Source organism: Leptosomus discolor, chromosome 2, assembly GCF_034619465.1.
Source record: "Leptosomus discolor isolate bLepDis1 chromosome 2, bLepDis1.hap2, whole genome shotgun sequence".
In the NCBI taxonomy this organism is placed as follows: domain Eukaryota; kingdom Metazoa; phylum Chordata; class Aves; order Leptosomiformes; family Leptosomidae; genus Leptosomus; species Leptosomus discolor.
In genome coordinates, this window is record NC_141392.1 from 25,070,860 (window position 1) to 25,085,643 (window position 14,784).

Sequence of the window (14,784 nt, forward strand, 5' to 3'; positions counted from 1 at the left end):
CTTGCCTGTGACTCAGATTCTGTAATGCCTATGTGATCTTTTTTTGTTTATTCCCACCCCCACCCCCCACCCCCCCCCGCCAGATTTGAAAGCTTAGAACCAGAAATGAACAATCAGGCATCCCGTGTTGCAGTAGTGAACCAAATTGCCAGACAGCTAATGCACAGCGGCCATCCAAGTGAGAAGGAGATCAAAGCACAGCAAGATAAGCTCAACACAAGGTAAGTGAAGGCCTCATGCTTAGGAACATGACGCTGGCTGAAATAAATGCAGTGCAATCATTTGTGTTCCTTGTATGTGTTTTTTAAGATATTCTGATACTGGTACCTGAAGTATCTTCAAGGTAGGCCTTTAAAGCTTCAGAAGGAAAAAGAACTGTGTCTTTCAAATATTTTAATTAACAGGTAGAATTTTGCTATTGACTTCAATCAGGTCCTGAGTGTATTAGTACCTTGATTTGAGAGCTGGAAATTTACTGTAATGACTATTATGATAAAAAAGAAACCAGTATAATTTTGTGTAAACTCACTCATTTTTTGGCTTCAAAATAAACCAAGAGAGTACATTGAGTGTGAAAATTAGGTGTAACTAGCAATTTTTCACTTGAGGAAAAATTGTACTTTTAAGGACTCAGTGTTGCTGGTACTTGTCATATTCTAATATGCGCCATAGCTTGGTTAATGGTTGTTTTGCTAAAACTATTGATGATGTGGGAAGGACTGAAAAACCATGAATAGTTAGGTTATTTCATGGCTTACCAAGCTAATGTGAGCAGCTGCTCTCTCAGCAACGTTACCATATCCTTTTCTGTCATTATACACGAATCTCAATTTCTCTACTTTTCTCTCCTCACAAATTTCAGATGGAGCCAGTTCAGAGAACTGGTAGACAGGAAGAAGGATGCTCTGCTCTCTGCTCTGAGTATCCAGAACTACCATCTTGAATGTAATGAAACCAAATCCTGGATCAGGGAAAAGACCAAAGTGATTGAATCCACACAAGATCTGGGTAATGATCTAGCTGGAGTGATGGCCCTGCAGAGGAAGCTGACGGGCATGGAACGTGACCTGGTAGCCATTGAAGCCAAGCTAAGTGACCTACAAAAAGAGGCAGAAAAGTTGGAGTCGGAGCATCCTGACCAGGCACAGGCTATCCTTTCACGGCTCGCAGAAATCAATGATGTATGGGAAGAAATGAAGACCACCCTGAAGAACCGAGAAGAGTCCCTTGGAGAGGCAAGCAAACTGCAGCAGTTCCTGAGAGATCTGGATGACTTCCAGTCTTGGCTATCCAGAACGCAGACTGCAATTGCATCCGAAGATATGCCAAACACACTGACAGAGGCTGAGAAGCTGCTCACTCAGCATGAGAATATTAAGAATGAAATCAACAATTATGAGGAAGATTATCAGAAAATGAGGGACATGGGTGAGATGGTGACACAAGGGCAAACTGACGCTCAGTACATGTTCTTACGTCAGCGTCTACAAGCTTTGGACACTGGATGGAATGAGCTTCACAAAATGTGGGAGAACAGGCAAAATCTCCTTTCCCAGTCTCATGCCTACCAGCTGTTTCTCAGAGATACCAAGCAAGCAGAAGCATTTCTTAATAACCAGGCAAGTGGTCAAGATACAGCTTATTTAGTTTCTACAGGTTGGCACCATGTACAGCAAACAAATGAGATCACGTGGCAGGAGAGCTACAAACAGATAAATTGCACTTTTTTAACTATAATTGGCTTTTTATATTTTACTTCTAACCATTCTTGGGAGACATTTGTTTTCATATGTGCTGAATCTGTTGTTGGAGCAGACAGTATAGCCTGAATGTAATACTTCTATCTCTCTGATTTATGCTTCAATCACAGGAGTATGTTCTGGCGCACACAGAAATGCCCACTACCTTGGAAGGAGCAGAAGCTGCTATTAAGAAACAGGAAGATTTCATGACCACAATGGATGCCAATGAAGAAAAGATCAATGCAGTTGTAGAGACTGGCAGGAGGCTAGTTAGTGATGGGAACATTAACTCTGACAAAATCCAAGAGAAAGTGGACTCTATTGATGACAGGTAAGGTCAGAATGATGGTGGGATATAGCTGTTCATACTTTAATTCTGTTCTCTGAGAGATGACCTTTTACCAGAATCCAAAGGCAAAGTAACATGTTAGAAAACGTCTGTTGCAGACTGTTTTCTTTGTGCTGTGCAAAAATAGGAACTGTAATGTTTCAAAAATGTGCCAGGCTAATCTTAATTAAATAATACCTCTCCCGTTTTGTAGAGGCTTACTAGGTAATGAGCTCACTACCCAGAATTTGGCTATATGAGTGTTGCTATATAATTCTTGGAGTACAGACTTTATATTACGGTGGGAGCTGTAGCAGTTTGCTATATACCTGGTTCCACAAGTCTTAGTTTCCTCTGCTACCTCGTAGCTGATTTAATTATAATCATGTATTCCTGTCCTTCCTCTGAGGAAGGAATGTGGCTCTTCAAGAGTGTAATTGGAATTGTATCTACCCCACCCGCTTGGCTTTGATCGCCTTTTCCAACTTGTCTGGCCCTTCTGAAATCAGATTAGGAAGCATTGGTACAAATGTGCCTTTCATCCTGGAACAAGTCTTTTGTCTCTTTAGTTGTGGCATGGATGCTATAGAACATTAAGAGTTTATTTTTCTTTGAAAACCAAATGTTCGGTTTTGATGGCTATGATTTGTGGTTCTTTCTGCTTTTGGTTTGAAAAATAGCGGAGTCTTTCAAGGCACTTTTCAATCACGAGTATCAGAACACAGCAGTAGGCTCATACAGACCTTTTATGTCAAATGTTACTGACGACCCTTCTATCAGACTTGCATCCTCCCACAGCCAGTAAGCTCAGAGTTATCCAGATGTCTTTATCTCCAAGGAGAAACTGAATTGAAGTAGTTCAGAAAATGTTGTGCTTTTCCTGTTTTGGCAAATACGTCCCACTATGTATGTGCCTGCTTTAGCTGTGGCTCATGGCTTCAAGAAGGGCAGATGTTTCTGTTCCAAGAGCTTGCTGAGGGCCTCTGAGCCCTCTGACAAGCTAACCCCAAGGATACCTCACTTTTTCATTCTCTCTCTAACCAGCTTGGCTCTCTGTAGATCCCAGTGAGAATCTGCAAAGGCCAGGAAGGAGGAGATTATATGAAAGCAAAGTAAAGGTGAAAGCTAGGAAATTAATTTTTCTTATTTAGCCTCTCTGACTTTGTGTCCTCTGCTCTAAGTTTTCCCATCCACTTAGGAAAGCAGGATGACTTGATCCTGGCCTTCTGGTCAGCTGTTGTCTTTCTGCAACTTTTGGAATATTAAAAGATAGCATCCAAGGATATAGTAGCAAATGGTCGGCTGCTTCTTGCAGCCCTGAGGTGGCTGGAGTGGGAGACACCTTCAGGCCGTGTCCTGCGTGCTCTGCAGAGAGGTTCCTGCTGCCCTGGCTGTGGTGCTCTGGTGACTGTTTCCCCTCTGTGCAGCTACTCCTCTGTGTCACCATTGTCCTGTGGCACCCCAGCTGGACACCTGGGCCTTCCTGGCTGTGGGATGTGTGTGTGCTGAAGTTCCTCCTCTGAATGGCAGGCAAGTCCTAGAGACTGTATTTTTTTAAGCCCACTTTTTTCCAACCTGTTTCCTCAATTCCAAAGCTATTTATGCAGAGCACTGCAAAAACCATCCGGTGCACTGCTATTCAGGATATCCGTGTGATTGCTCTCTTGGTCTGTAAGGCTGATAAGCCTCAAGAACAAAGCCTTAGGGCTGGGTGTAGTGGGAGTGGTAGCAAAGGAAGCCTCTTTGGTTTTACAAAAAATTGCTCTCCCAACCAAGCTCCACCTGGATGTATAACAAAGGACCAAAACAAACAAGTACAAATATGTGCAGTGGCTCCATACTTCCCATATGGAGCTCTTTGTAGTTTTTAGTATTGTTAATAGTGTTTTTTACAGTCATGCTTTCAAGCTATTCCAGGATAGACCCCACTGCCCAGTGGTACAGCAGACAGACCCTGCCCTAAAATGGTTACCAACTAAATAGGCATGGTAGACATCAGGCTAAAGAAGGAGAGTGCAACAGCAGAGTAGAGCTGTGCAATAAGAGATAAACGCTTCAGCATGGTCTTGTAGTGCAGTTCACAGGGAAGAAAAAATGGGAATAAGGACATGGAGGAAGTGTGAGGGAAGGAGAAGATATGTTTGAATAAAGCTATTGCTAGCTAGCCTTTCCAGCTAGGAAGGAAGCTGGTCTCCCCAGTGCAGCTGTACCTGCTTTGGCGCCTTCTGCTGCTGTTTCTGCCAGCCAGAGGGTAAGCATTTTCTCCTCCATTTTCTCTTGGAAGAGTGTAGGGGGACTGCCGTTGTCTGCATGCATACGCATAGCCTCTCTGATTCTGCAAATGAGATTTAAAGACAGTGGCAAATGCAACTTGGGTTGTAATCCGGGTCTGTTTTTCATCAACTTTTGTATTTGTGCAACTTTCTGCCTAACAGAGAACAGAAGTAATTTTTGTTCTTCCCCATTCAGAAAGGAGAGTGCCTCTTGTTTGCTGGAACAACTGAAGAACCTAAAACTGCCTTGTATATATCTCAGTATCTTTAGCAGGCAGTTGCACTCACGCTACGTGTAAGATTTATTATTCCTGCACAGGCTTTGAAACCCACAGGCTTACAGTTAAACCGCAAGTGATTTTGTCAGTTTTCAGCATTGTTAGCATTCTCAGGGGCCTCTGCGGAGACAGCATGGGAACGTTGTGGCCAATTTTGGTGCTCTGCTCTTGGATTAGTTTGAGTCGGATACGTCCTTGTGCTGAACAGATCTAATTTTCCTGTTTCAGATTCTTCATAATGTTGCCACGCAAGAAAGATGCCTCCATGTTTTAACTGACTGCAGTACATTCCCTGTCCCCTCTTTTACCATGTAGGTCTGTCTTAGTTTGGACATTTGGATCTGAGGTTGCTTCTTCACTATATGCATAGGGAAGCCCCCTTTTAATGCAGCTTTAGACACACTATGGTATAAGTCGTCTATGTGATTATTTATGTGGTCAGGCAGATAAAGTCAAATCATTCTAAGTAACTAGAGCCTGCAGAGCAAACTGTTGTGCAAGTGTGGGATCTTTAGTGCATTAGTAAGAAGCAGTCATTGACAACCTTGTCTCAGAAGAGCGGGATTTTAGTAGTTATGACTGCAGTCAGCAGTTGAGCAGTAAGCTTTGTGCTTTTCTTCACCTTCCAGTGATGGCTGAGTGCTTGTAGCCTTCAGCAGAGCTGCAGTCCAGCCTGTCCCCCACCCCGGCATGCCTGGCTGGCTCAGCTGGGGCCTCTGCACACGCGGCCAGGAAAGCAGGGTGACCAGGCAGCCTCCTTAACACCGCTCTCTTCTAGTATCTGGATCAAAATTTGTATTACAAAGGGTTCTGTTCTCCAGTCTGTCTGCCTGTTTAGTCTACCTAAAGCCCTTCTGATGTACTGGTAGTAGAGGGTGGGAGAAGCTTTCTAGTGGTAGGGGTGGTCATGCACAGGAAATTCTAAAATCTCTGTCATTCGTGCTTTCAAAGAATTTAGGGAAACATGAACAAGGGATTAATAATGTTTAGATATAGCCAGTCTGGGGCAGGAGAGCAGACTAAATGACTTCTTAAGGCCCTTTATTCCCATTAAAAACATCAATTCTATGATGAAAATATAGGAATTCCAGCCTGTTCCAGCAGCATCCATCCTCAAAATACTATTACCACATCTTCAGGTTTCCAGTTTAAACCTTGTTGCAGTTTAGCCCTGTTCTTCTTCAGAGAATACTCATTTTTCAATGGCACTCCAGGTCATCGTGGACAACCAAGCAAACTTTTACAGTTAAATAGCTCAAAGTGACAAAGATCATATTTGTTAGGCCAAATGAAAAAAAAAAAAAGCTGTGTCATCTGCTGGTTTTGATATCCCTGTATGGTTTCCTTTCAAAGTTCTTGAAGGTAGTACTCTCTGGGAGATACTTTTGTTAGTTTTTTAAACTCAAGGTTTCTCAACATAAAAACTTCTCTGCTTAATTTAACTCTGTTCAAATGTCATGAAAATTCTCGTTTTAATTTCACAACCTATGTCTTCTCCAGAGTACATGAGTCTATAATGTAATCTAGCCTCAAATCTATGAAATCATCATGATACAATCACCCAAGTGATTCCTTGCTTCATTTTAGCAACCTGAGTAATGCACTGTGTTTGCCCAGGCGTATAAAAACCAGAAAAGAAAGTGTGGAATCAAGCCCAATGATGTTAGCTATGTTATAAGATTTTTCCTAAGGCACAATTTATGTGTCCTTTCCTTTGTGCTCTCTCAGATAACCCCTGTCAAAACTTCAAGATTACCTGGGCTTGGACTCCAGCCTCTTGCTTTGATGGTTACATACGTCTTCCTTGCCATCTGATCTGTAAATCAGTTTTCTTGACCTACAGCTATGTAGATGCTTCTTGCCTGGTTATTCAGAGGAAGCTGTTGAGACCAAAGAGAAGCAATTTGTAGTCCTGTAAAGGGTTTTCTTGTATTCCTCTGCCTACAGACCTTTTGCTTTTATGTAAAACATACACCTAAGTATTTTTTGTGTTTCTGAAGCCACTAAATTCGTGCCAGAGAGCTTGCTCTGGTAACTTAACTGTAGATCAGGAAAAGTGGTATCTTAATCCAGTTGTTGTCATGAACATGTAATTTATAGTCTTCTAGAATACCATGAGTCTCTGAAGAGTTCCACTAACATGATTTTATTTAGCTATTGCCAGTATGTGCTGAGATCATCTTATAAATTGCCACCCTTTAAAATAATTTCCAACTCTCTATCCCTGTTTATCTTAGGTTGTTACAAAGGGCAGCAATATTTCACTTTAATAGCCTGCACAGTGAAATATGAACAAATCTCACACAATGAGCAGTAAATAAAAATTATCTTCTTTACTCTGCCTCCTCCATCTAAATAGCCTCATAAATAATGAAAGTACTGAAGGACAGGGATAACTACTCCACATTAAGCATTGGTTAAACACATCTTCAGAGATACCTTGGGAATCAGCTCTTCAGGCACCATGTCCGTTTGAAGAACCCACCAAGACCTTTGGGACTGCCAGCATGACTCATCCTTCTAGGCGCAAACAGTTATGAATTAAAAATAGGGCTTCTAGACAAAGCTTTTCTTTTCTTTTCTTCTCTTCTGTCTGCTCTTAAACACTGAAGAATAGGTTCCAATGTGCATAAAGCTTCTGTTTGCAGAAGCCCACAGATGTTGCATGCGCTGTTTGTTACATTACAGCATTTGGAAGGTTATATAAACCACTGCAGCATTGTTCAGGAGAAGGAGGTGCTGAGCTATAGTGAAGGTCTGTTCTAAAGAGCATTACAGCAAGTACGTGCTTTGCAAGAGCCACATAACATGCAATCTTGTTGTCGCAATTTTGCTGATAGTTGTCTTACATTTTTTGGCAAACAGTCTGAACTTTCCTGTGGTCTTCAAATTAACGGGCCAAATTCTGTACATAACACATGTGAAACCCTGCTGACTTCGAAATTTTCACCTGTGTGTTTAACTGGTCACGAAAACAAGTAGATGAGGTACTTAAGTAAACACATTAAATAACATGTGTTTCTTGAGCTTCAAACATGTCCTTCATTTGAAAGGCAGTAAAAGACACACACCACATGCTTACTATGTGTATCCCAGAGAGGCTACAGAAACAAACAAATGACAGTTTTGCCTATTTCAAGTTTTTTTTTTTCTCTGCTGTTACTTTTTTTGACTAGACATAGGAAGAACCGTGAAGCAGCCAGTGAACTTCTGATGAGACTGAAAGATAACAGGGATCTTCAAAAGTTTCTTCAGGATTGTCAAGAGGTAAATTACATCCTTTCACTTTCTTTGCTAAAAGCTGCATCCTGCAGAAGAGCATTCTTACACTGTATTTTATGAGGACTGGAATGCTCAGCATTTTGCAGTCAAGTCATCCAGTAGTATTTAGTGGAGAGTAAACAATTCAAAAAAACCCCATCCAAAACCCTGCAAAAATTAATCTGTGTGTTTTTTTTTTTTCTTCTCGCGAACTTAATTTCTGTTTGTCATCTAAGCTAAAGACAGGGAAAATTGCCAAAAGCAGGGAAGATCTGCTGTGGTGTGAATTAATGTTGTGGAGTGTGGTGGGATTAGCACTGAACGCATTAAGAATTTTGTCTAACAGCTGTAGATATGTATGTGTGCAGGAGATTTCAGATGATTTCTACAAAATATTAGCCAGAAGAATAGGAGGTTAGGAATAAGAGGGAAGCAGGATTAAACTGGGTTATTTTTAATGTGTTATATTTATCTAATAGTTTGCATGTGTTTAAAATTAAGTACTATAACATTTAAAAAAAGGAATCCATTCTGGATTTTCTAGTGGCTTAGATGGACTGTTTACGCTGAAGGCAACATTTTAAAGTTAGGAATAATCTTGTTCCTAGCATGAGGAATTAATCGAGTAAATTTCAGGTTATTTCATGCAGTACTGACAGATATTAAAGAGCTGTGCCTGTGACGTGCATTGAAAACTAGCTGTCCTTGTCTGAAGCCTGCAAAGAGAGCTGATCATGACAAAGCTGTGCTTTTCAATTCAAGAGTCAGTACGTTAGCTGCACATCTTATCCAGCTACAAGAGACTGGAAGTCACTGCAGTGTGTCTGAATGGAATTGCCCACAGCTGAGATTTCATACAAGAAACAAACAAAATGACGCTCATAAGCTGGGCAAATGATGTTTACTGCTTGGTTGCCTAGATGCAGTCTATTTTCCTGCATTGCGTAAGCTTACCGTGAACTTGGCTTAAATTGCTTCTTCCTTGGTAGTAAAAACGTGACAGATTAGCAAAAATTCTGCGGTTGTTAGCAGCAGCTTCTTCCTTCCTCTGTAGCATCTCTGTTACAAAAATCCCCCTGGCTCTTGGAGCAGTTCTAGCCTCTGTGTCAATGTGGTTGTGTTCCCTAGGATCTGTTTTTTCCCCTATCGTTGAAAGAAAAAGTAAAACATAAAAGCTCTAGTGTCTGGCCGCCTGAATGCCTTTCCTCTCAATTGTTTCTCTCCAGCCACTAAAGCATGGATGGCTTGACTGTATGGTTCAAAGGCAGAACTTACAATACCCAAATGTTACAAATTTCTCCAATCCTTTTTGAGAGGACATTAGCCTTGGCAATAATTGAATGGTGGTTTTCTGAGAAGACAGCCATAATGAGGCTTAGAATTTGCATTAGCATGATTACAAAGCGCCTACTGATACCTGTGTTGGGCTGGAGGGATTGTGTGATGGAGCAGCACTGTCCTGCGGGGTGGAAGGGAGCCAAGGGAATACCTCACCCTTTGCTTTTTCATTAGCGCTGACCGTGAAGCTGAGAATTGTTAGAAAACAGATTTGAACCAGTCTCCGTTTCACCTGGCAATGATCCTTCGGCCTTCCTGCCTGCCGCCTTACGGACAGTTTCCCATCCGTCTGTAACTTGAGGAGAGGAAGAGTGTTTTCTGCAGTGTGCTTCTTCCCCAGGGCAGCCACTTTCCTCATAGGTCACTCTGTGCTGGAGCATTGTTGTAAACGTGGCCTCCTGCCCCTCACTCCTTCCTGCCTCTGCCTTGCGGGCGAGGCAGTGAGAGGGGTCAGTGATGCTCGAGGAGGTGGCAGGATAATGCTCATAACAGCAGCTCAGCAATGATAAACCTCTCCTCTGGGTCACAGAGGAGGGAAAACAGCAGATTTTCTTGTTAGTAGTCAGCTACACTGTCACAGGTTAATCCTGGAGTGTTGCTTTTTTTTGTCTATTTCTCAGATTCATAAATATGAATGTGTTAAATAAATCTGCTGAGTGAACAAAACAGAGAGTGGCAGCAGAAAATCCTGAGACGAGGAGATGTGACAAATTTTGCCATTTAGTTTTCTTTGACTTCCTGCTCTTTCACAGCTCATCTTTGAAGAGATTAAAGCCGATCTTCCCTGTAAGTGCCTAGAAGTCCCAGCACTGCCTGGGCTGATTTCTCTAGGGACACCAGAGTGAAAGCATTTGGCGAGACTCCACACGTCAGAAGTTTCCTGCATGTTCACGGGCTGTGCTGGCAGGTTTTGTCATGCAGCGCAGATGTCTGTGAACCTTGTACTGCAAGACAGGCTGTGTCAACTTGGGTATTTGCAATGTCTGGGAAGTGCAGCAGCAGTTGGTGCTCTTTCACCTTCCCTTTTTGCTTTGCCAGATTTACAAGGGGTTTGTGTCTGCCTTTCTCTCAGTTCATGCCTGGTTTTCATTGCAGAGTGTTACAGTCTTCTGGGAGCTGAGAGCAGAAACAAAATGTTGTGATGTTAGGTGCAAAGGATGGGAGGAAGCCTTAATAGCTCTGCTGGTGTTAACAACAGACTTATGGTTTTCTGGAGAAATTAATACTCCAAGCGTCAATCTGAGGCACTGTTTTAGGGAATTATTGTATTTTATTTTTTAAATTTACTTTTGTACTGAAGATACTGACTTCCAGTGACTATAGCTGTTGCAAAAAACAGATTTTAATAGTTACCCCTTAAATGCTTTATTTGCACTTCTGTGTTATCAGAAGGAACATAACATCGTGAGAGCCAGAAATGAGGGTTTTACCCTGACAGCCACTGGCTGTGTACCACGTATCGTCTGAGTCTTGGTTCACCCCCTCTGTTAATATGAAGGATACTACCTTTCCTTGGGAAGCACTTCTGAATCCTCAGAAGACTTAATGCTGTGGCTGAGTAAAAGCAAGAAAGACAAGCAGTGCAATTTGCAGAGTACAGCAGCTCTCTCCTACCCAGAAAGGCAGGAGTAAACCCACTAATTTTGGGTTATATAGTAATCCTTAATATAGCCTTTGATTGTTAAGTAGCATAGTAGCCTGCTACAACTGTAAACTTCGCTGTTTACAAGAGGTCTTCATTCACATGAGCATTTTTCTCTTTAGACTTGATAGCCAGCTCAGATGAGGAGTTTCTTTGATTGCTCTGATAAGTTTTCCCTTTTTGTGGAGCTTAACAGTGCCATAAGGGACAATTTTAAAAAGGCTTGTGAATGCTAAATGCATTTGTTGCCCCGTATCCGGAGTACATAGCGGAGAATTGGCGAGCCTTGCCCGTGCTCTGTTACTCTTCTTGTCAGGGTGTTTCCTTCGGCAGGACAGCGTGCGTCACTGAAGTAGCATTCTAGAAACAAAGCTTAGATTTGTTTTGACATTTTCCGCTTGGGTAGGCGACTCTAAATATGCAGAAAATGAGTCTTTTTCAAATTCTATAAACATTCCTGTGAATGTGGTTTTTTTTTTTATCCACACCTAGGGGATAGATAAAGCAGTCAGGCTCACCCTAGGAGGAAATTTGATGTTGGCTGCTATGATCATTTTCATGTTCTATTTGCCCTTGGCAAATAAGCTATCTTTTAAAGTATTGATTTTCTCTAGTGTTGATCTGGAAATTGTTCTCAGTGCCTTTGTATTTGCAGAAAATCAGAATGAAATCAGTCTTGGATTTTATATAATGGGAAAAGGAAAGTCCTGAGTGCCAAAACCCTACTGGAGATTGGACAAATAAACAAATCTATTTATGTAAACCCATATAGAGAAAAGACTATGGGGAAAAGGTACAAATGTGGTGTGAATTGACAGTACAAAACTGTCTCTATTTTTAAGACTTTTGATACAAGTAGAAATACAGAGTTTCTCGATCAGTGTTTCCCTGAAAAATTTACCCTGGGGCTCCATTTAATTCTGGAGAGTGCTTTTTGCATGCCTTTTCGTTAGCTTTACTGCTGCAATGTCCTCAGGAAGTCAGAAAGGCTCCACAGGGGTGTGGTGATGACATTCCAGTCACAGTCCCAAGTAGCACATTGAGTAATGTTGCAAGGGAAAAGCGGTACAAAAATACACTGTGACCAATAAGTAGGACACATGTCCCTGTTTCTCCCCCTGTTGAACTGGGTGAGACCTGTGTATTTAATTTTGCTTATCGTGGAGCTGATTCCTTTCTGCTTGAGTCATGTATTGGAGATGGATGTTTTAAGTTTAACTATTAAAGAGGTGGATCCTAAAGAGGAGGACTGAACCCTGAGTAAAAGCAGTCTCTGAGTCTCACACAACTCTTCTGTAGAAGCATCTCTTTATCCTTCATCTGGAGGCACTTTGCTACTTTCCACTATTTCACACTACAAGTGTTTTCACGAACACCTGCGTATGTTCCTTTTCAGCTCTCACTCTGGATCAACGAGAAGATGCTTACAGCCCAGGATATGTCCTATGATGAGGCAAGAAACCTGCATAGCAAATGGCTGAAGCATCAGGCATTTATGGCAGAACTGGCATCAAACAAAGAATGGCTGGAGAAGATTGAAAAGGTAACTAAAGAATGTCCAAAAAATGCTCTCATCTTTGTCGAACATGGTTAGGCGCAGAGATGGGATCTGTTCCTCTTCAGAATTTGTTCTTGAATCATTTCTCCAGCTAAGGCAGAGGGAGATTTCATTACTGTAGAATAAGTATCTATCGCGTTGTGTCTCCATCTAACCCATTTTGTTCCTCATTGAAGTTAAATGGTTTTTGTCCAGCATGTTCTTGCAGAATAGTCATTGGCTAAGTGGCCAATTTAATTTTGTCTAGTCTTTCTTATCTGTTGAGAGGAAGGCATAACCTAGTTTTTATACCCAAAGGGTAAAAGGGGCAAATGTTGTGATTTGACCAAATAGAGTAGAAATACTTCCTGGGAAATAGCTGAGTGTGGGTGAATAATTGAATTTAGACTCCCATGCTGCCATGTGGGTTTTCATTCATTCAGGACTATAATCAGGCTGCCTTTCCCCCATGCAAAATTAGTGCATGAGGTAAAGTACAGCCAGTTTTGTGATTAATTAAAATTCACAGCTCTGTATCAAGTTACTTTGAAGGCTTTAATGCGCTGTGATGAGCTGTACTTTTTTTCCCCCCATTTCTCATGTGCAGCTCTGGAACACTAAGGAGGTCTCGTCTTTAGCTCTGACAGTGGGTTTCTGTTCAGTGTAAGTTAGCTTAATTGCTCATTTCCTCTCCTACTTTGGCACTCTGTATCCCATTAGAGGCTTTTCTGTGATCTGCAAATAGCAATACCCTTTAATGGTGTAATTAGAAGGCTGCTCTTAGTACTGGAAGTACTTTTTTAGTGATGCTAATACATCCTCACCCTTTGCCCCTGAAAAATCAGATTGCAGCAAAGTACCAAAGTTGTGTATCGAGCCATAGCTGACAATCACTGTATCAATGTAACCAGTGGTCACAGCTATTAGATGTGCTGGGTTGTGAGTCGCGTTCACATCTGAAAAGGTTTTGTCCCTTGTCACCACCACCCAGGTGCAGAGGTAGAAGTATGATTAGAATAAAGAAAACATTTCCAAAACCAACATAGTCTTTGTAAAGGCAAAAAGATATCTTAAGTCCCAAGTGCTCTGCTGGTGCTAGGTACAGGGTTCCTGCTTCCCCGGGAAGATTGTTCCTCTCTGATATTAGCTTTGACCCATGGTAATTGCTATAAGCCATTGACATAACCCTCTTCAGTTGCACAGCTCAGTGCCGTAAGCTCCCTCTCTCAGCATTACACTGGGTCTTCATCACTCTCCCAGTGACGTGGCCCACAGAAGCTGGACACACAGCTTGTCCAGCTGCAGCTCCCTCCTCCGCTGTCACCAGGCAGCTCCACTCCTGACTGAGCAGCAGCCCCAGGAGCTCCCACAAAGCAACATGTGTAGTGGGGAAGAGAAAGGAGGCGTTGCTTGACCTTCCCATTGCCAAGAAACCCTCTTCCTGGCAACAGACAGACCTGGGAGCTGATATTCTGGAAGGAGTCATTGGATAATTGGAGATAGAAAATGAGTGGTTCATGCTGCCAGCAGATGAGGGATCCTGAGTGCTTACTAATCAGAATAATTTGACTAACAGTCTGTGAGTGCTCCTGAGGAGGTACCATTTTGTTGCTCTTTGCTTTGCAGGAGGGAATGCAGCTCATTGCAGAGAAACCGGAGACTGAAGCTGTAGTGAAAGAAAAGCTGACAGGTCTCCATCAAATGTGGGAAGAGCTTGAATCCACTACCCAGACCAAGGCTCAGCGTCTCTTTGATGCAAACAAGGCGGAGCTTTTTACCCAGAGCTGTGCTGATTTGGATAAGTGGCTGAATGGTTTGGAGAGTCAAATTCAGTCGGATGACTACGGAAAAGACCTCACCAGTGTCAACATCCTGTTGAAGAAGCAGCAGGTAAATAGAGCACAGGTTGCAGAGCAGGCAGACAGCAGATATCTGCACTCAAAGGAACAGACGCGGGATCTTTTCAGTTCAGAAAATAATTTATTTGCTTTTTCTTGTTGTTGTTTCATGTGTCTTTAAGAAGAACCAGAAATACACACAGAAACAAATAAGCTGTAAATTTCTTGATACAATCTTTACCTTATACTGCCTTCCTTCCTTACATTAATACCTCTATTCTGTCTGCTGCTGTAGTCCTCCAGTCACTGGTCATTCACTCCCTGTACATGGCTGCCTGCCTGTGATTCAGACTTGTCCGAAGCTGGTCAGTCACTGGTTCCTGCTGTAAAGGCAGCAAGGACAGCAGGGAGCAATGCAGCTCTTGCGTGCAATTAACTGTGCTCCAGAGTTGTTCAGGGTAGCTGGTGAACGACCGATAGAAGAGACTCAGCTATGTCGTTGACCAAACTCACCATTTGCACAAGCAGGCGTAGCTGGGGGGTATCA

General features: G+C 42.2%; 1 protein-coding gene across 2 annotated transcripts in view; it reads left to right on the forward strand.

The window, feature by feature from the left end:
• The window catches only part of SPTBN1 (spectrin beta, non-erythrocytic 1), a 94,950-nt gene that overhangs the window by 57,849 nt on the left and 22,317 nt on the right, over positions 1 to 14,784 (forward strand). For both annotated transcript variants that reach the window (XM_009950345.2, XM_009950346.2), the window contains exons 14-19: positions 84 to 221; positions 863 to 1,619; positions 1,871 to 2,073; positions 7,798 to 7,888; positions 12,259 to 12,405; positions 14,026 to 14,289. In XM_009950345.2, the coding sequence (XP_009948647.1) occupies positions 84 to 221; positions 863 to 1,619; positions 1,871 to 2,073; positions 7,798 to 7,888; positions 12,259 to 12,405; positions 14,026 to 14,289 (1,600 nt within the window). The remainder of the gene's footprint in view (positions 1 to 83; positions 222 to 862; positions 1,620 to 1,870; positions 2,074 to 7,797; positions 7,889 to 12,258; positions 12,406 to 14,025; positions 14,290 to 14,784) is intronic.